Source organism: Equus przewalskii, chromosome 24 (assembly GCF_037783145.1).
Source record: "Equus przewalskii isolate Varuska chromosome 24, EquPr2, whole genome shotgun sequence".
Classification (NCBI taxonomy): Eukaryota; Metazoa; Chordata; class Mammalia; order Perissodactyla; family Equidae; genus Equus; species Equus przewalskii.
The window spans coordinates 1,367,950-1,389,940 of NC_091854.1; the positions used below are offsets into that span (position 1 = coordinate 1,367,950).

A 21,991-nucleotide genomic window follows, 5' to 3' on the forward strand; every position below is an offset into this window, starting at 1 on the left:
GGAAATGGGGTCCAAAGGTGTTTGGAGTCAAATCTTGAGAATTCAGTGCTTCAAGCTTGCTAACTAGAAATGTTTTGACAGGCCGTCATCAGAATAGGAAAATCACATGTGAGAGCTAGTCTGGAGGAAAAGATGATGAATTTCATTTCAGACAAATTGAGCTTATTGTCATCCAAATGGAAATCTATACGCAGTTGGAAATTTGAGTCAAAGCATTGTGGAGATGTGGGGTGGGGGTAATTGAAAGATTTTGGAAACATCTATGAAGCATGGAAGTCATGAGCCTGCAGAGAAATGTGGGGGCCAAAGGAAAAAGTCTTGGGGATGGATATCATCCTGTAAGGGGCATGAAAAGGAGTCAGATTTAATTATTATAATAGTTTTTACAATGACTATTTCTAGTATTTAAACTTGGATCTAGTTACACTGTCCTTCACTGCCCCCAAAAGTCCATTCTCACTTTTTCCTTTCTGCCTCTGGTTCTTTTATTGCTCCTATTTAAATGGTGGTTATTCCAAATCCCTTTTCCTCTCTCATGCCTTATTTACTTAGCATGTCAGCCTTAAGGATCTCCTCTGAAGCTGTGGGTGGCTTAGCGGTTAAAACCTCAGAAACTAGACCAGAGACTCTATTTTTTACCACTCATTTGCTGTGACTTTGGCAGGTGTCTTAATCAGTGCCCTATTTTACGTATTGGAGACAATAACACTGCCTCCCTACCCCCCAGGTTGTTTTGAGGAATGGGTGCTAAATCCTTGACGTAGTGCTTCATATGTTGTAAGCCCTTAGTAATTGTTAGCTCTTGTATTATTATTTTCTCCCATACCTCTAAATTTCTATAATGAAATGCATTTTTTCCCTGTCTGTCCCTGTGTAATCTTAAGCAGTAGTTTTTTTACAACCTCTGTGAGCTTCAGTTTCTGTACAACAAAAAAACCTTTGTGTATTTCTTCCAATGATTAGAGTTCATCCAGGAAAAGCACCTACTGAGATGACTGGACTAGAACAGGCATTCAATAAATAGTACCATAATTTAACTGACAAATTAATGGTATTTGTTCTTGTTTCATTGATTAGTTTTGTGTCTTTGGAGAAGGGGCCATTCCAGTTAGCATCTTGTGTTTTGAGGACAAGATTATTGTGAGGGCCATGTGGAATGATCCAGATGAAAGCTTTATAACATGTAATAAGATACTTGCTTCCAATCATTTTTCCAGAGAATGAATAAAGAAGATGGAAAACTTACTTGCTAATCACACTGTGATTAGGGGAATCAGGATTAGATTGTGGAGTTCCCAATTACTTTTCTTCAGTGGCTTTTCTCTACCTTTCCCTTTGTTTTTTCTTGTTTTCACTTAAAATCTAAACTCTTTTTTCAGAATTCTTTTCAACCATCGTAAGTTGTCAGACCTGACAGATCCCAAATTGGTATTCAATGTGCTATTTTTTTATGCTCTTTGTTTTCTAGAACCTTCTCTGAAAATGTCATAACTCCAATTGTTAATTTAAAAAATCATTTTTCTCTGTGCTTCCCACTGTGAAAATGGAGTCTGAAACATTTTTATCTGAGGAAGTGGAAATACTTGACCTATTTTTCAATTTCCCTATAATTTGAGATTCAGTTATAAAAGTCAATTTAATTCTTGATGTGGAAGTTTTCTATGAAGTTCAAGTTAAATTGCTAGAAAGAAGGGGAGCAAATTTTCTGAAATATTTCAGAAAACTTGAACAAATTAAATACAGATGAAAGAAATATTTGAAAATCTCAGTTGTCTAACCACAGCAGTGTTCAGAAGAAATTAGCATATACTGGCAAAATGGAAAGTTAATAGTGATAATAAATAATTCCAATTGCCATTTATTGGCAACTTAGTGTTTTCAGGCATTGATCTAGTTGTTTTTACATCCATTCTTTTAGGAGCTTTAGTTCTATGAAAGAAATCTCAACATTGCTTCTCAGACTCATAGAGTGGACTCAACATTCTAAATTAGGGAAGCTAATTTAGATTTTAACTTTGTCACAATACGCCGCCACTCAAATTGTTCATTGTGAAATTTGATCCTTTTGTAAGGATTACATCAGAAGTAATATCTACAAGGTTCTCACCAAATGTTTGTTTCTTTTTCTTTTTGTCCAGGCTATGTCCCCTTTCTTTCCCCTTCTATAGTAAAACTGTAATCCTCTTCTTTCTTTTTGTCAAAGAAATTTCATTGCTTTTTCTATATATCTCTTGTGCTTAGTCTTAACTTTTCTGACCTTGTCAATCTCCTCATCCTCCTGTGGTTCTGCCTAGTTTTCTACAGCTCTTTCTGCCTAACTCTGCCGCTGTATAGGTGAACACCCATTTCTACCTCTAACCTAGTCCCTGTAGGTTTTTGCTCACAGGCTTGCCATGTTTGCTCCAGATCCTAGATGAAATGCTGATCTTACAAATGTGCTGTGTCCCAGAATTAATTTCTAATTCAGCTTAGAATTTCAATTCCATTTTCCAATAGAAGTAACATTATAAACGGTGGTTCTGTTTTTAGGCCAAAAGCCTAGAAGCGAAAGCATGTTTAATTCGTAAATTAATTGAAATATTTTATACTTGTAGCAAAGTAAATGAAAATAATGCCATTGTAATTCTAGCAATAAAATAAAATGAAAACAATATGAGTAAGAGGTAGTTATTTACCTTAAACATCATTTGTAGAATGTAGTTGATGGAAATTCTGAAAGGAGCATTCAAGTGCTTTAGTGATTGCAGTGTTTTTATATTTTGGGTCATTAAAGGTCGCTGTGAGAACGCTAATTCATTATCCATATTTATAGTTTTCCTTTAGGTTCACAAAAGAGAGAATAAGACATTTTCCATTGGATAAATCCATCTCCTATATTCAAAATCCTATGGCTTGTCTTGTTTCTTTCTTCTTTAGTTCTGAAAACTATCGTTTTTTACTGAAATCCTTGATACTCCTAATTTAGAAGTCAATTCAAGGCTGAAACTTAATGGTCTATATATGCCGTAAAAGTAATGTCTTTCAAACTGCAGGTGAAGATCCATTGGTAAGCTTAGAAATAATTCAGATGGATGTAACCAGCATGAAAAACAGGAAGGAATAGAAAATACATGAGTTTATCAGATATGGCTAAAGGTAAATAATGTCTCTTGAAATGTTTGTTGCATCATAATGTAAAAACATTTCTTATTTTGGGTGTGGTGAAAAATTAAATAAACTCACTGCAGATAGCGAAGAAATGTCCTTTCTCAAATTATTTAGATATTTTATAGCAAACTCTTTGGTTGAGCTTTTGCTTTTTTTGTGGCTCTTTCTTCATAATTAAGAAAACCTTGTTACCTCTTACCTCTGCATCAAATAAGACACAAATGTGTGATTGTACTCATATCTTAGGTGATATAGAGTGGGTGTTATTGGGCTGAGTTCCAACATTTTTTTGTGTGCGTGTTAACTTTTGAACTCCTTTGATGCCTTAATTTAAAATGAGTGACTAACGCGAGCTGGAGCTTGAATGCACTATAACTAGACTTGATTAGTTATTTACTCGCTTAGTCATCTGACATGGCTTCAAAAGATGTGCTTTCCTCCATTTTTTTCTTTTTCGTACAATGTTTTTTGAGTCGTGCAATAAAAAGACATTTAGCGACCAATTTATTTAAACAGTTCTTAACGCATATTCCTTTTTCTAATGACTTTCTTACATCTAAATATTTTTCAGTTGGATTCTTGTCATTTTATCTGAATTTTATCTTGTAATAAATATAGTGTCTTATGTTTATCATATATCACTTGCCTTTGTGGTTTACAATAACAAAAATAACTACACATTCATCCAAGTACAAGAATGTGGTATTTAAATAATAAAGAATACATTTGTTTTGAAGTTTTATCTTTGTGTGAGATGTGCGTAGGACATGGTATAAGAAGTCATTATATTTTTTTACTAAATGCCTGCCTTTCAGGCAAAGAAAACTATATAAATCTCATCAGGTTTGTGAATATTTCAGTTAAAGAATCGGGGTAACCTCTTTTAATCTTTTAAACCAATATGTCTTTCTTTGCCCTAGGATGACAGAACGCAAATTATGGTATTTTTTGTTTTATTCTCAATATTGTACCCATGGTAGAATATGAATATTAAAAACTTTAAAAAATCATACAAAATTGGTGGGAATTTTTCCGGTGCTTGTAGGATGACCTCATAATGTAATGGCTCATTATGCACATTATGTAATTTTAGCTTAAATGTTTTCATGAATAACTCTTTATTCTCCTTCAGATCTATGCAATCTGTTGGCATAGTTTTGCTAATGAATTAATGCATTAGTTTGAAAAAAGGCTGTTCCTTAAATCATTAACTGGAAAACCGTCATTAGCCATTGCAATGAAAATACAACTTCACTTGAATGGTCAGCATGTAATGAAGGACAAAGAAATTGCTGTTGTCTACTTCCCTCTCTGACCTCATTTATTGTATTTTCCTACTGAATGACAGGTTGTAGTGACTTAGTTACTTCTTTTTCCCATTTTATACTTTTTGCTCTAGTAATTCCCAATGTGCTTTTCCACTTTACTTTCCGAAAATCATAATGTTAGTGATGAAGGTGACCCTGAATTTATTTTGGTTCACCTGCTATATTTTGCAAATGAAGAAACAGAGACAGAGATTAAGTGACTGGATTGACATTAGTCAGCTACTTAGTGCATAGCAGAGACTGGAAATCAAGTCTTGTTTCCACTTTGACCTGACAGGAAGTTAATCCCAATGAAATATTTGTTAAACTTGAACTAACCCTTCCCCATACTATCCTTTAGGTGGCACATTATTGCATTTAATCTTCATAATAACTTGGCCAAGTTCATATGGTTAAAATTATGACCTTGATCCTCTCCAGTAAATCTTGCCTGGTCCCAAAAGCAGGTCTACCCCTCATATAAAGACCTGGAAGCCATGTTTGAGTAGAAAAGTCTCCTACTGCTCCACTCTTTAGAAGTTATTTTCTTAAATATTTTTTCCCATAGTAATTAACCATTTTCAAAGTTATGCTTTAGCTATGAGTCTCCAGAGAAGTCTTGTGCTTCTCTTATGCTATAGATTTTTTTTGGAAGCTCTTGATTGGTTCATTTGTTCCTCTTGCTCATCCTTGCATGGGAAAATTCTACCTAGCTTTGATGTTTGATAAAAAATAGGGGTATATATTGGGGCTGGCCCCGTGGCCGAGTGGCTAAGTTCACGCGCTCCGATGCAGGCGGCCCAGTGTTTCGTTAGTTCGAATCCTGGGCGTGGACATGGCACTGCTCATCAGACCACGCTGAGGCAGCGTCCCACATGCCACAACTAGAAGAACCCACAACGAAGAATACACAACTATGTACCGGGGGGGCTTTGGGGAGAAAAAGGAAAAAATAAAATCTTAAAAAAAAAAAAAAATAGGGGTAGATAGTACTGTTGGACCCTGCACTATCTAGTTGGTAGCTATTGCTGTAAAGGGGCAGGACTGGTTAAAGTGTGTAGTCCCCAGAACAGTTTCATATGTCTAGCAGGAATTCCTGTAGCTTAGCTCTGGTCCAATATGGGGTTTGTAATTTACATAACTATAAAAGGACAATTTGTTCTAGTGATTCTGAGGGTGCTTTTATTTTATCTATGACCAGATCTATGATATAGAAAACGCCATTTCTATGGAGAATGAACTGCTTCTTGGGCTGTTCCCATCTGCAGCCTGTCCACAGTGTTGACTTTATTTATTGCCATGTAGCATGTCCCTGTCCATCTACCTCTAGCCTTGTTGTGTGCTGTGATTTGCAGGTTCTGAATATATGCTTGAAGTGAAGTGGTTGATGTAGGCTAGAGGCGGGTGGAACTGATGTAAAGTAGCTGGTTTTCTATTAGGCAGATAGTAACAGGCAGATAAACTGGTTGAGGGATGAAAAATTGCTTGGGCTGATGAATTTGTTTCTTAATTCAGAAGTATCTGGATTATAGGTAATAGCAACGTTGTCTCTTGTAGTTGGTTGCCTGTTATCCTCAGTTTTCAGTATTGCAAATTAAATTTCCCGTCCTGTCACCATGACTAGTTTAATGGGAAGTGGGGAGAAGGCATATCGGAGGTTTATTCAGGTGATGATATTGAAGTCCAGAAGAAACATTTCTTCTTTGGTCTTTAAGCTTTCTAGAATGAAGCAGAGTAAAACCTTTTGCTGTTACTGGACTGGTTCATTATTTCCCAATCATGCTAATGATAGCTAACCTTTATTATCTTCTTTGTCAGACTTTAGGCTGTATCTTGCTTTTATTAAAACAACTTTGAAAGGAGGGTCTTAGTTTCCTCATTTTTCAGGTAAGAAAGTGGAGGGTTAACTGATTTGGTTAAAGTCTCGCAATTGGTAATTAGTAGAGCTGAGATTCAAATCCAGGTCAAACTTCATATATCACATTCTTCTTTTTATGTATTTTTGAGATGGGGTAGCTGATTATTGAAAGCTAGTAGTCATCTAGAATTACTGTCCTGTGGTATGAAGGCTTTTATATTTTAAATACAGATGAAAATAATGTGTTTTTAACCTTCTTTTTGAGATGGCAGTTCCTGGATTTAGTCTTGGTGCCCTCATACTTCTGTTGCACATTAGTTCTGTGGCTAATTATCCCAATGGAAAAGTAACAAAGTCGTGTTATGGAATGATTCCTGAACATGGCCATACCCCACAATCTGATCCTGTTCACCATATTTCAGTGAGTCAGATGACATTCAGGCCAGGAGATCAGCTTAAAGGTACCGTGCTGGGATTAACTATTTGCATTTTGAGTTTCCCTCTTTTACTGTACGTTGAATCTTTATTGCTGTTGGATTTATACATTCATTTAAATCTGTTCACCTATTTTCATAAGATACCATCATCTTGTACTTCTCATTTTGTGTTTAACTGCTACAGATGACTATGTTACTTACGTAGTATGTCTACTCCCCATTAAGAATAGGTTTTAAAATATGTTTTTATCGTTGTTTAATGTATCTTCATTAACAGTACTATTAACTCAATAGAAGAGCAAGATAAAGTTTATTTTATCTAGTTTAGGATATAATAAACCCTTTTCTTTTTGATATAGTGTGATCTTGTGTTTCCCTGATTCTTTTGGCAAAATGTAGGCTGACTGTTAAAGGTGTATCTATTACAGTATTTTACAAACCATATTCTGCAACCCTAGACGTGCAAAATATTAATAGATACTCTCTAACAAAAACAATGTATGGAAAAATGTTTGCAACACTTTGTGTTCTGTATAATATACTTCTTAGAGTTTCATACTGCACAGTAGGATGTTAAAGGCCCTGAGAGGTTTGCAGTAAAGAAAGAAATATTTACTTTCATCCTGCATTATTCAAACTAATTTGGCCCCATGGACCACCCCCTGATCATCACTTGTCATTTTTTCCCTGTGGAAAGGCTATTAACGTCTCATGAAATGAATGTCCTATAGAACACAGTTTAGAACTTCTTTGTTTGTTGGATGATTTCTACTGTTTTCTCTCCTGGAGTAGTTTTGTATACATTCACCTGATTCTAACTGTGATATGCCTGCTCTAAACAGTTTCCTTTTTGGTATGTTGCTAAACATCGCGTCTTTTTGTCTGTTTCTCAGTTACTTTGTCAGGGCCACCCTTTAAAGGCTTTCTTTTAGAAGCACGGGATGCTGATGATTTGAGTAGGTCTCCTATTGGCTCCTTCACATTGATTGACAGTCAAGTGTCACAGCTTCTGACCTGTGAAGATATACAGGTTTGTGTTTAGTTTGAAACTGATTTCTGTCCATTTCCATGGGTCTTTTCACTACAGGGTGATTGTTACAAGATAAACAATGACATTACCCATGTTCTGCAGACATCTAAAGAGATTCACGAAGATCAAACTTTCCCCCTAATTTTACTACTAGCAGTATTTTTTTACACAGCATCCTAGAAAAGGTAGGACAGTAGCGTGAAGAGTTTATAGCTTTTGATATTTTATATAATATTAACTCTTATTATATTGATGTTTTTGAAGTGTGTTAATATTGAAGATAGAGTTCTAGAGTGGGACAGAGGTGTAATTTTAGTCATTCATTCATTCATTTAATAAACATTTCTTATACCAGGAACTGTCCTGGGTGCGAGGGATATGGTGATGAACAAGCTTTACTCTTGTTTCTTGACGAACTCATAGCTTTACACATAAGTAAAACATAAGGACATATGACATATGGCACATAAGTAGAACATATGGATATAGGACAGACGCTTAAGTAGAACAGTGTGATAATGTAGATTAGAAGCATACACAAGGTGGGTGGGAAGCATAGCAGGTGGTGCCACAAACAGGCTGGAGGGAATTGAGAGAGAGCTTCTTGGAGAAGATGATCTCTACACTAAGCCTCAAAGAATGAGTAGGAATTTGCTGGGTGTATATAAGTGGGAAATAAGATTGTTCAAGAAAAAGCGATTACTAAAATATAATGCTACATATTTGGAGGCAGGAATGTTTTCTTTTGATGAATCTTTTGGATTCTAGTTGTCTCTATTAATGGAAGGAATATAAATTTATAGCATAAATGAAATACTGAGCAGGCTCTATATGGCATTAACACATCCAGTATTTGTAACTCTCTTCAATTCTTAAATTTCTGCTGCCTCTAATTCATTCACAAAGCCAGCTGCTAATCTGGTGTCAACCAGTCAATGTGCATTTACTGGGTACCTGAGTCCCTGACCTAGATAAAATAGTCTTTACCAGAAAGCCAATGTTGTGCAAGGATAAATTACTTTGCAAAATGCTAGTGGTTCCAGCCATGCTGAGCTATTGAGTGACTGAGTGGTAGTTCTTTTCCATTTTATTTCAGGGATCAGCTGTGAGTCACACAAGTCCATCCAAAAAAACAGAAATTAAAGTCTACTGGAATGCTCCAAACAGTGCCCCGAATCACGTACAGTTTCTGTGAGTAGAAGAGTTTATAACTTTGTAACTGGTATAGTTGAAACAGTAATGGCCTGTATCACTTTTTATACCTATTGGACACTCACCTGTATAGGAGAGGTTTGGTATAGTAATGACACCATCTTAGTGATGTAAGTGATTATTTTGCTTTTTGCTTTGCTTTTTTCCACCTAGCACAGGACCCAGTACCTAATAGACACTTAATAGACATTTGTCGAGTGAATGACGTATTCCACTGCCTTCACACTAATAACAGCCATCAATTAATACTTGAGTCTGCATGGTATATGGACTAATATTTTTTTAGATTTGCTCTTGTCTTAGTAGGAGAATATGAAAAAAACAGTCCTGCAATTTGGATGAATTTTTTGCAGTGTTACGACTTGCAGATTAGATTGTCAGAAAAGTAAGACCCTGCTTGCCTTCAGAATTATGAAATTCAGCGAAATTAGAATAGCACTTCTCCCTTAATCCTATATGTAAGGGGAAATGGAATGTCATAAAGCCATGTAATGATTCCTGAGTGGTGTCATAGATATATATATATGTGTGTGTTTTTAAAATTATTTTATTGAGGTCATATTGGCTGATAACATTGTTTAAATTTCAGGTATACATTATTATATATCAGTTTCTGTAAAGACTGCATTGTATTCACCACCAATAGTATAGACATGTATTTTAAGGGAAGAATTGCTCCCCTGACGTATCTGCATTTTCTGCCTCACTTTGTGGACAGGTCTCCAGCACAAAGTAACACAGCTTTGCATCTGTGTGTTATGTGGAATGGGAGAAAGGGGATGTGAGCACCGTAAGAGCTGACAGTTGATTATGCAGCCTCTATATAGATTCTTGCTGTAGCTCCCTGCCCACATGCCCTTTGGAATAATTTGAACAGCACACTATGAAATGAGTAGTAGTGGTATATTCTTTATATGTCAGGGAATAGAAATCTGTGCAGTTTAGTCCCTGGATCTGGCATTCAAGGCTGCTGTGAATATGCCCAAAGAACAGACAAGTAACAGAAGAGACAGGGAAAGAGAGAGAGAATTAAAGAGTGGGCAATAAAAGTTCATTTGGTGATAGGGTGGATGACAGTCATTAGAGGTTTGCCTCAGACAAAATTAGTAGTACTGTTAGGTGCTATTAAGTTGTGTGTCCCTAGTTCATTCCCTTAAAAAAAAATCTTTTTTTTTGATTTGATTATGATGGGCCACGATCAGGGTTCTGTGTAATCTCACTGCTACTGCCTTTCAGAGCCACAGTTGTTGAGAAGTATAAAATCTGCTGGGTGAAGATTCCTGGTCCGATAATTTCACAACCCAATGCATTTCCTTTTACAACACCTGAAGCTACAATCGCACGTCTGTCAACGTTACCTCCAGTCTCCCATTTAACCACATCAGTAAGTCACATTTTTATGGTTTCACCAAATGCAATCTAAAGTAACAACTTTCTTGGAAATTGTGGTTCTGTGCTTGTGAAGTGTGTAGAGAAGCAGCTGTACTGGGTTGTGGTAGCGAGTTCCAGGGTTCTCTGTAGGAAATATGAAGCAGGTCTTCATTGCAACATTATGACTTAGAGGTTAGGATGAAGGGAGTGCAAGACCCTGCATGTTCATGCTGTGGTTATGACATTCACACATAGTCTATACTAGCAGTGGATATGTTTTCATTTGATAATAAATCTGATGAAGCAGCAGCTTTCTTTGTTTTTTTTTTTTTTAAGCAGCCAGATATTAAACATGGTAGGGGAGCTTAAAGCTTAAGCTAAATTTAGACAAGATTTGGAGGAGAATCTTGAGATGGTGATATAACTCTTAGCTCTTATTTCATGACGGCCAGTGAGCACTAGGGAATTCGATGAGCTGAACCACAGAAACTCTTTTGCAAGCTCATCAGCTAGAATTCCACTTAGGCCCTTTGATTCAAAAGAATTACAATTGAAAAAAACATATCTTGGAAAGGGTGATGCACGTTAGAAACATTAGAAAGGTTTTACTGAAGGCAATTCTAATAAATTAGACTTACTAATTCAGAAGTGAATGTAATAAGAAACATCTTAAGACAGATTATTGCAGTTGAAAGAACAAACTTGGGCCTGAATCCTGACTTGTCGACTTTCTGGGTGATTTTGGAAAGGTTCCTTAATTCTCAAAGTCTCAGTTTCTTCACCTCTAAAGTGAGAAATAATAATATCTAACTCTTAGATAGCATCACTATAAAAATTAAACAATGTAATGAATATTACATTTCTAACCGCTTTGCATTTAATAGATATCCAGTAAATGTTAGTTCCTTTCTTCTTTTCCTGATCTGTCTTATCTTTTTATAATTCATTGTTCTCGTAGAGAAGACTAAGTAAGGCACTTGCACTCCTACGTAATGTCTCATTTTATTTTCTTTCTCTTCTACGTGTTGCAAAATATGACCATCATATTTGACTACATTATTATGAATGTGGCACTTTTGTTTGACCGTACAATTATATCCGTTATTTGGCCCAATTCTCAGTTTAGTCTTAATGCTTATTAATTTAAAATCTGCTTTAGGATGGTGAACAGTCAATTTGGATCTGAGCTTCCCAGTTGACACGCTTTTTATCTGTTATCACAAAAGCCTCCATAAAAATCCCAAAAGTATGGGATTTAGAGAGCTCCCCTGTTGCTGAACATGTGGAGGTGCTGGGAAGGTGGTGCCTCAGATGGGTCATGGAAGCTCCACACTCCTTCCCGCATACTTTGCCCTAAGCATCTCTTTCATCTGGCTGTCCCCGAGTTGTATCCTTTTATAATAAATTTGTTATCTAGTAAGTAAACTGTTTTTCTGAGTTCTGTGAGCCATCCTGGCAAATTATCAAACCCAAGGAGCAGGGGTGGGGGGAGGACGGTGTTCCTAGGAACCTCCAATTTATAGCCGGTCAATTAGAAGTACAGGTGACAACCTGGGACTTGTGATTGGCATCTGAAATGGGGGCAGTCTTGTGGGACTGAGCCCTTAACTTGTGGGATCTGACACTAACTTCAGGTAGATAGTGTCAGAACGGAATTGAATTGTCGGACACTCGGTGTCTGCAGAGAACTGCAGAATTGCTTAGTGTGGGAAACACGTCCCCTACCTTTGTGGCCAGAAGTATTGGTAGAGTAGAAGAAGAAATGAGAGTTTTTTTTAATCCAGTTCCTGGTAAATCTAGTTACATAAAGTAATGTTTAACTTTCTTCTGAAATGTACTGTCACAGGCCAATCTAACAAGATGACTGCTCATTTGCTCTGTCAAATTGTAGAGCTGACAGTTTTTGAGCGTTTCCTCTTATTTGCCATACCAAGAAGCTCTGTATTAAATCATAATAGATTATTTTTGTTTCTCCACCACTAAATTGGTATTACTATTATTTGGATTGGCAGTATATATAGGAGTAACCGTTTTTTCTTACATTATTTTAATATCAAATTTGAACCTGAATTCTAGAAGCAAATTCTAGGATCTAAATATAAAAACTTGCTAAGCGATTGCTTGCTTGCTTTTAAAAATTCTATCTCTGAAAACTAGAGGATACCCTTTAGAAAAAAATGTCAGTTGGACTTCAATATTCCCTAAGAAGTTTCTCAAAATTTACTAGAAACTTTGCTCCAGAACATAATTAATGTGAAATATTTGGTGTATTAAAGGAACTTTAACACTCATGCACAATTACAGTCCAACTAGTGTTGTGTCTTCCAAATTTTAATTAAAATTAATTAAGTTTAAAAGTTCACAAGCTGATTACTGCTCTGATCATTTCTAATTTGGGATATGTCTTTTGTTCTCTTATTTGAATCCTTATTATGAAAAGGTATTCTTGTAAAAACCTGTAATTCAAGGTAGTGGCTCTTCTGTCATTGGAAATGAACTGCCTGTTTGATGATTAAGACTTTTTTCCCCCCTGTCATTTTTCTAGTTCAGTGCTTTGGATTGTGGGAACAAGAAGTTCTGTATCAGGAATCCTCTGAACTGTGACCCAGAGAAGGAGCATGCCTGTTTCTTCTTGTCCTTCACACGAGATGACCAATCAGTGATGGTTGAAATGAGCGGTCCCAGTAAAGGCTATTTATCCTTTGCGTTTTCTGATGACCGATGGATGGTTTGTATCTCTCATTTACATGAGGGTAATGAAAGGAGGCTCACTGGGGTGAGGGCTAATCAATGGCAGTTTAGCGGTTTGTTCCAGAGTCGAATTATTGTACTTAAGCGGGGAATGGGAAGGGCAGGGCAGGAGAAACTAAGAACAGATTCTAAGTGAAACAGCTTTGAGTGTTTCAGGTCTTTAACAATTGGGCAGTTAGACACCTCTAAGAACAGACTGTCTGCCCTAAGGAAAGTTAGGAAATCATTTTATTTCCAGTGGATTTGCTACTTTATCTTTCTGTCTCTCTGTCTGTCTGTCTCTCTGTCATAAAGCAGGAAGTGCAGTTAAAAAAAAAGTTGCTCTGCATAAAATCTCGTGTTGTTTGTGATGGTTTTCAAATTGTAGTTGTTTTCTCAGATGATGAGCATCTACAGCATGGGTTGCTGCTCTGGGTGTCCTCATTTTGGTAGTCATGGGTGCCTTTCCCAAACAGAATTAAACCTTGCGTGTCCAGGCAAAAATGTATTCTTTACCAGTAGGCTCCTTTGTCAAATCTACAGAGGGCAGCATTTGTTTTAAGCTGGTTCTTGCTCTCCTTGGGTAGTGCTGAATGGAGGAAATGACACTGTAGGTGGCAGTCTTGTGCTGTGGTGTGGAAGAGCAGAGTGCCACATTAGCATCCTGATTTTCCCAAGACAAGAAAGAGTGTTGTGGCCAGGGCCTAAGTCCTGCTCAAGCGGAGCTGGCAGTCGGGGGTGGGGATTACTACAAATGGAGAGAGTCTCTTACTTCCCATTAGCAAAGGCCAGGAGTCTTTTCTTGAGAGTTTTCTTCCGGTCAGGTTTTAAACTTAACGTCATTTCTTTAGGGAATCATATTTCAAATAAGGAAAAGGTACTCAAATTCTGTAATCGAAGAACTAATATTTTTCCTAGAAGTGCACTCTGATCACATTGGCCCTTGTATGCTGGTTGCAAATATTGCAGGAAGACAGGTGAAACTTTTTTTAGAAGGATAACGTTGCAATATGTTCATATGACCTATATATTTTACGAATAATTCTAGAATGCACTTGTCATCCTTTTTCATTAAATGAAGGATATACCTTAAACCTCTGAGATACAAGATACCATCTAAGACATTAGGAAAATAACATATGAGAAATTACAACTCTTTCCCTTTTAAAGTTGCTTTTATGGGAAAGTTTATACTTGCCCAAATGATGCTGCAACTGTTCAAAACATTTTCATTTCCCTTTTGTAATTGACATGAGACCTATAGCATATTCTTTTGGGTATTCTCAGTTCTGGCAAAAATGAACCAAGTTCGGTGCATAAGGTGGATAAAGAGGCTGGGTTAAAAATAAAATGTGACTATAAAGCGATAAGGAAAGATGGTGGTAGCACTTGCTGTTGTGTGAATGTGATGGAACTGGCTATGGAGGATATTCTGAAGATGAGTTCAGCAAGGATTAGCAATGGTAGCCTTGTTGGAATAAGTGTGTAGTTTCATTAGGGTTCATGTCTAAGGTATAGTACTCATTTAGCTATGTGTTCTAGTCACTTAAATAAAAAGCATTCATGTCACTTTATAGCCAAACTTCATGCAATACTATACTATCACATTTCCTTTTCTGGTCACACAAAATGTCAGCAAGAGGAAAAGATACTATTGTTGCATTGAGTGTGGTGATGCGGACCGTACAGGTAGACTGGTTATTTCTCTTCTAAGTTGTAGGCATAGATGGCACAAAATATATCTAATTCAAGATATATTTATCTTAGAAATCTTATGTTTCTAGTATAGTACTCATCAAAGATGTTTATAAAAAAGATTTAATTATGCAGGTGCAGTTGATTTACAGAGCAATCATATTTAGTGATTAATCTGTACACCTGTTTGCCTAAATTGAGGGAAATAAATCATCCTCAAAAAAAGTATTTTAAAGTGGTTATTTCTATTTTTGGTTATTTTAAAATTTTTAGGATATTTTTATGACTTGCTATTTCTTTTCGCTAGGTAATGTATATTTAAATACTGAAGGTATCTGACGTTATGAATACTTAGCCTAAATTATACTTTTTAAAAAAATTTGGCTTGTAAATTAATGATAGCAGTTGTTTTGGTATTAGACCTCATCACTAAAATTGATGAAACGTGTAGTTTTCCGAATTTTTTGCTAGCAATGACTTGCTAATGTCTGAATTTAAACTGAATTTTAAAGAACACACATCTGCCCCATCTCGGATATTTTGTTAAGTGATGTAAAGTAAATCAAATATACACACTGTATCAGCTTCTGCTTTTTTCCTCCTGCTGCTCAGTATTACCTTGTTCTATACATAATTTCTCAGCGCTTAAATTCCATCGTGTTCCCATCTTGACCTCTTTCCAGATTGGGATTTCCAGCTGCAGGCTGGTCTCCTCCAGATGAGTGTTCCTGGACAACACAAACCGTTACCTGTCGAACTGAACTATTATCTTCCCTCCTAATGTCCTCTATGTTCCCCATTCTTGGTGATCAACAACAGTAATAAAAAAGTAGCTACCATATTGATTTCTTGCTTCTTTTGGATATTGTCCTGGGCAATTTATAGACCAACTCATTCATTGCTGCCTCCATCTTCTCTGGTGTTCACGGAAATTTTGGTTACAACTTGGACTTTTCCTTTTTTATTCCCTTCTTAGGTCCTTCTTCCACCCACTCCCAACTTTTTGTCTTGTAAAGTTAAACCTATATGCATGTTGAAAGAATACCACAACATATATCAGTAAGCCCTTCACCTACCTTTGCCATTTTCTCTCTCTCTCTCTCTTTCTGTGTGTGTGTGTGTGTGTGTGTTTCGATTGATTTATCAGATGTATATAAACACACATTTTTTTCATGAACTATTTGGAAGTTCAGTTGTAGATATATGATGACATTTTATCTGTAAAGTTTTCAGCATAAATCTCCTAAGAATAAGGACATTCTCCTACATTTACCATATCTTTATCACACTGAGAAAACTTAACAATGACTTAATAATTTTATGCAATATTCAGTTGATATTCCTATTTCTTCAATTGTCCCAATAAAGTCCTTTATAGCTATTTTTTAAAAAAAAATTTCTCATCCAAGATCCAATCAGTTATCACTCAATGCATTTAATTGTTATATGTCTTTAATCTCTTTTACTTTAGAACAGTTACTCTATGTTTTTTCTTGATTTTTTTTTTCGGGCCAATTGTTTTGTAGAATGTAGAATTTGTGTGACAGATTCAGGTTAAAATTTTTGGCACAAATACTATGTAAGGGATGTGTTTCTATCTCAGTGCATCATGTCAAGAGGTGCATAATGTCTAATTGTTCCAATATTGATGATTCTATCTTTGATCACTGGTCTGTGTCAGATTTCTCCATTGTGATGGTATATTCTCTTTTTTTAATTAATAAGTAATCTGTGGGGTGATACTTTGTGTGAATTTTCTGTTCCTCAATAATGTTTTACCAAATGATTTTAGGATTCATTGATGTTCCTTTCCCGAATCAATTGTTACATTGCTGGTTGCAAAATGGTGATTTTCTAATTTATCTATTAGCTGACATTATTCTGAAAAGAAGAGTTTTCTTTTTTCTGCATCTCTCCTCCCCTTCTGGAGTAACACTATGGATGAATGGATTCCTTTTGTCTATTGTGTTATAGTTTATTACCATCATTCTTCTTTTAGATGCTCATATTGACCCAAATGTGGCCAATGGCAGCCCCTTCAAGCTAGTTTCTGTATTCTTTTGATGCATCTCCACTAGTTTTTGAGTATGTCCTTGTTTTCTGGTGTAAGAAGGTGTTCTCCACTCATCTTATACTTGCAAGCATTTTATCATTTCTCAAATGAGCTGTTTCCTTTTAAAAGGAATAGTATTTACAAGTCAAGATTTGGGTGCTAATATATTCACTGCTACTGATCTTCCTGACATTTTTGATTCTCTCTTTGACATACTTCTTTCATTCTCTTTATTGCATTGTTACTATCTCTGACTGGGCGTTTACCTTTATTGTCTTCTTTCTGGACTGCTGCAGTAATCGTCACTAGTTGTCCTGCCTTCATGATTTCTCTTCTCCATTTCATCCTTCAACAAGCCACAATTGAGATCATCTCAATCCTATCCCCAAAAACCTTTGGTGAACCTTTAGTAGCTATAGAAGAATGTTCTTTTTCTTTATCATGACTTTCAGAACTCTTTAAAGTCTTTGTTGGAATTTTTGGCCTTACTCTGTGTATGTGTTAGTTAACAAAACTACAGATTTCCTAAAATTTTCATATATTTTTTTTTTTTATCTTTTGTCCTGGAAGTTCCTCAGCTTGGAAAACTTTTCTCTTAATCTTAGCTTTACTGAGATTCACATATTCACATATAAATATTTTTTATTCTCTAAGGCCTGGTTAATTATTATCTTTTCTGATAAATCTTTTCAATCCTCTGTCCCTATATAATTTGTCTTTCTGTAGCACTTTGTCTAAATCTCTGTTTTATCATATTTCACGTACTATTATAACCATCTGTCTCCTCCATTAAAACACAGTCTGTGATTGTAAGAACCATCTAGTCGTCTGTATTTCTCCTTGGGTATCCTCACAATGTTTTCTCACAGAGTGCATTCTAAATGCTTGAATCAAGAGGAACAAACGTGGGAAGGAGGTTCTGTCCAATTCAGAGGTTTGGTGGAACTTCTTACATGTGTGCTTCCATGCTCCAAACTTGGGGTTTCTAGAACTGCCTGGAGCCTAAGATGGTAATAGCACCTTCTTTTCCCCTTCATTGTAGAGTAATGAGAATTGAGTTACTTCTTCTCGATTTGTGTCATCCTCTCCAATATTTGGGAGGTGTACCTGCAATCATTTAGTATGGTAGTTGACTTCTTATCATCAGTTTGCCTCAAAACCAACCATTTTGTTATATTAAAATTTATTTTAAATAACAAAAGAATTCTTATGCCTTGTTGATGATAGACATCCTAGAAAACACACGGTGTTTGTTTAAATCAGAGATCAGCAAACTTTTTCTGTAAAGGTCCAGATAGTAACTACTTTAGAATTTTTGGGCATATGGTCTCTGTTGCAACTCCTCAGTTCTGTTGTTGTAGTGCTAAAGCAGCCATAGACAATCCATAAATTACTAAGTGTGCTGCGTTCCAATAAAACTTTATTTGTGGACACTGAAGTTTGGGTTTCATATATTTTTACTCATCATGAAATAGTATTCTTCTTTTAATTTTTAAAAATCATTTAGATAAGTAAACACTATTCTTAGCCGGTGGGCTGTACAAAAACAGGCATCAAGTTGAATTTGGTCTGTGTGCCATAGTTTGCTGATTCCTGGTTTAAATCAGGACGGCTCCAAATTTCTTGAGTTGGGCTAATTCTGATTTAAATATAAGATGTGTAACAGTAAATAATTGCTTTGCTAAGGTTATGTACTTGAGAGTTCTCAAAAGTGGAACTTTTAAAAATAAATTTAACACATTTGAATATCATATTAGTATTTATAGCAAAATTTATTATAACTTGTTAGTCTTGGATCTTGTTTAAGTAGTTTAGTGACTAAAGCACATAAAAGACCTTGTTAGATAGTTTATAGAGAATGGTTTAGAATAGGTGAAAGAATCAAAACTATACACAATAACTTAAAATCCAGATTATTCGTTGATACCATCATTTAAATGTACTTTGAAAATGCAGTCTGCCCTCTGAAACTCACTTTAAATAAGGTCTAGCTTTTAGAGTTAAGGAATATTGGAGACTAAAGGATATATAAGAACTAGATTGACAAAAAATTGCCTCCTTGAGCTCTGACATTTTGGTCTTAATATGTAATAGTAAATCTATTGAATTTGTACAACATTAACAATATTTGATTACAGTGTCTTCTAAAAATTACCCCCCAAACCCAACATAATGCAGTGCATCTATAGTTATGAAAATTTGTAGGACGTATATATTAATTTACAAATAAATATCCAGAACAATGTGATAAGTTCAGTGGAAAAAGTTAACAAAACTGTGTATTTTCCCATTTTGGGATAAAAAATAGGTATAAATACAAATAGACTTGGATGCATATATACAAAACTATTAAAGTGATGATCAGTTGGTGATGGGTTTATGGGCACATAAACATGTTATATGTCCACTTTAATCTGTTTTTATGCTGAAATTGTATTGCTTTTATATTATAACAAAATTATTTTTAATTAATAAGTTGGACAGCCAGTTCTTTAGAATTTGTAGTACCATTTAAGATAGAGTCAGTAAATTATGTATTAAAAAACATCAAGTGCTATTTGATTTCATTAAAGACTTTTAAAAAAACAAAATGTTGAAATTCCTTTGAGTTTTTCTTTCCTTATTTGCAATTGTTTTTCAGGGTGATGATGATGCTTATGTGTGTATTCATGAAGATCAGACTGTGTCCATCCAACCTTCCCATTTGATGGGGCGAAGCCACCCTGTGATGGACTCCAGGGTAGGTGTGAAACTTTTGGGAACCTCCACCTGGCTGGTCCACCTTCTACCTATGTGGCTGACAGTGCGTGGCTGTGTTGCAAAACGGCTTCCAAACCCACAGTTAGCAGCAAAGCCTGAAGAGGAGCCTGGCAGCAGAGTTCCTCTCTTATAATAATCTGAGAGAAACTTTTCTGCATTTTATTTTAGTTTTACAATATATACATATTTTTTTTCCCAGAAGAAGCTTAGCCTTGAGCTAACATCTGCCAATCCTCCTCTTTTGGCTGAGGAAGACTGGCCCTGAACTAACATCCATGCCCATCTTCCTGTACTTTATATGTGGGACACCTACCACAGCATGGCTTGCCAAGCAGTGCCATGTCCGCACCCGGGATCCAAACCGGTGACTCCTGGGCCACTGAAGCAGAACGTATGCATGTAACAACTGTGCCACCAGGCCGGACCCTACAATACATATTTTTAAAATAAAAACTATATGTATTTAAGATGTACAACATGATGTTTTGATATACAAATGCATAGTGAAATGATTACTACAGTGAAGCTAGTTAATATATCCATCTCCTCACATAGTTATCATTTTTTTGTGTGTGGTGAGAGCTCCTGAAATCTACTCTCCTAGTAATTTCCAGTTTATAGTATGTATTATTGACTATAGTTATAATGCTGTACATTAGATCTTGTTAGACTTAGTCATCCTGCATAACTGCAACTTTGCACCCTTTGACTAACATCTTCTCTTTTCTGTGCTTTAGAAAGCACAAGACAGGTTTCTCTTTTAGTAAAAGATGAATTCTTGCTTGTATCACTTAAATGCTTTTTGGTCCATCTTACAAAAAATATATTTATATTTTTTTGGTGAGAAAGATTCGCTCTGAGCTAACATCTGTTGTCAATCTTTTTCTTTTTTTGCTTAAGGATGATTAGCCCTGAGCTAACATCTGTGCCAATCTTCCTCTGTTTTTATGTGGGTCGCTGCCACAGCGTGGCTTTATGAATGGTGTAGGGTGGCACCTGGGATCCAAACCTGCGAACCTGGGCCAATGAAGCAGAGCATGCCATACTTAACCACTATGCCATGGGGCCTGCCCCCCCAAAAATATTTCATGGTTTGTTAAGATGGTCAAAGCATCAGCTTTTCAAAAGTTTACAGACAGATTTTTAAGAAGAGGCTTATGTTAGTCACACAAAGAATTTCTTGACTAGCAAGAAAGAGGAGCACATATGGTAGAGAGTGCTTCAGTGCCTCTGGCAGTTGTCTCAAGTTCCCCTTGTTGGCATCTGTGCTAAAGGTGGCCTATTTCTGGTAGAGAAGTGTCTTTTTCACACAGCAATTGACAAGCAAATGAGCTCTAACCCAGCAGTAGCTATCATCTAATGACATATGTTCTCTGCATAGCTTTCCCACGGGGTTAGAACTTCTCCCCAGTTGCATGTTGCATTTTGGCCACTAGGGTATTACTTGCTAATTGTTTCTTCAGTGTTTTTGATTGTGTGTTAGCAGCCAGATGGAGTTAGTACATCTGCAAAAGTTTCTAACCTGGGTATAGGAATTGTTGGATTCTGACTCAAAGTAAAAATAATATTTTTGCCAAGTGGGATAAAGACAAACTGGGAGAAAACATTTCTTTTACTCTTCAAAGAGGAAGTGGAAAAACAATGACACTGTAGACAAAACAAGCACAGAGGATCTTAGAGAAAGGAAATTGAACAGGTCAGGATTTTGATCATATCTTATTTTTAGCAAATCTTTGGAAAGTGCTGAGAAGACCCATTGTGTGTGTTTATAGGATACACTGGAGGATATGGCTTGGAGGCTGGAGGATGGTGTTATGCAGTGTTCTTTCAGAAGAAACATTAGCATTCCTGGGGTTAAGAATAGATTTGATCTAAACACAAGCTATTACATATTCCTAGCAGATGGAGCAGCTGATGATGGTAAGTCATTGATGAAAACTATCTTTCCAAGTTTTTTTCTCTCTCTTTCCCCTCCCCTCCATTTTTTTTGGAGAGACTACTGTGATTGCTCATTTTTAAGATATATACTTGTGGGTAAAGTGTTATCAATACACTTTTCCATTTTTTGCCTGAAAAGTTGACTTTGGTTGACCTTCTAGCTTTGTTTCTCTGGAAACTAGATAAAAGTAGTGTCAATTATGTTATAAGGCAACATGCTTATGATAAATATGACTTCTTTCTGGTAAACTGCGTTTGTACCACGAAGAACCATAAATGCCTGGTAAGAAGCCATATCTTTGGGCTTTCCTGAGTATTGTGACATTGGTGGATTTCTTACAGAGGCCCTAACCAGAGACTTTGGAGTTGTTGCAAGAGATGTTGGCTCCTGTGGGATAACCTGTCCAATATGAATCTCATCTGCTTGGACCTGAGCTTTCTCCAGGGAGGTGG

General features: G+C 36.1%; 1 protein-coding gene across 8 annotated transcripts in view; it reads left to right on the forward strand.

Moving 5' to 3' along the window:
• Nucleotides 1-21,991, forward strand: part of FRRS1 (ferric chelate reductase 1) — a 99,902-nt gene that overhangs the window by 56,421 nt on the left and 21,490 nt on the right. For 4 of the 8 annotated variants that reach the window (XM_070592292.1, XM_070592288.1, XM_070592291.1 and 1 more), the window contains exons 2-9: nucleotides 3,033-3,135; nucleotides 6,578-6,773; nucleotides 7,643-7,779; nucleotides 8,876-8,970; nucleotides 10,228-10,375; nucleotides 12,908-13,090; nucleotides 19,482-19,580; nucleotides 21,373-21,520. In XM_070592292.1, the coding sequence (XP_070448393.1) occupies nucleotides 6,578-6,773; nucleotides 7,643-7,779; nucleotides 8,876-8,970; nucleotides 10,228-10,375; nucleotides 12,908-13,090; nucleotides 19,482-19,580; nucleotides 21,373-21,520 (1,006 nt within the window). In that variant the 5' untranslated portion in view covers nucleotides 3,033-3,135. The remainder of the gene's footprint in view (nucleotides 1-3,032; nucleotides 3,136-6,577; nucleotides 6,774-7,642; nucleotides 7,780-8,875; nucleotides 8,971-10,227; nucleotides 10,376-12,907; nucleotides 13,091-19,481; nucleotides 19,581-21,372; nucleotides 21,521-21,991) is intronic. The other 4 variants (XM_070592295.1, XM_070592287.1, XM_070592289.1 and 1 more) reach the window with 1 other exon arrangement.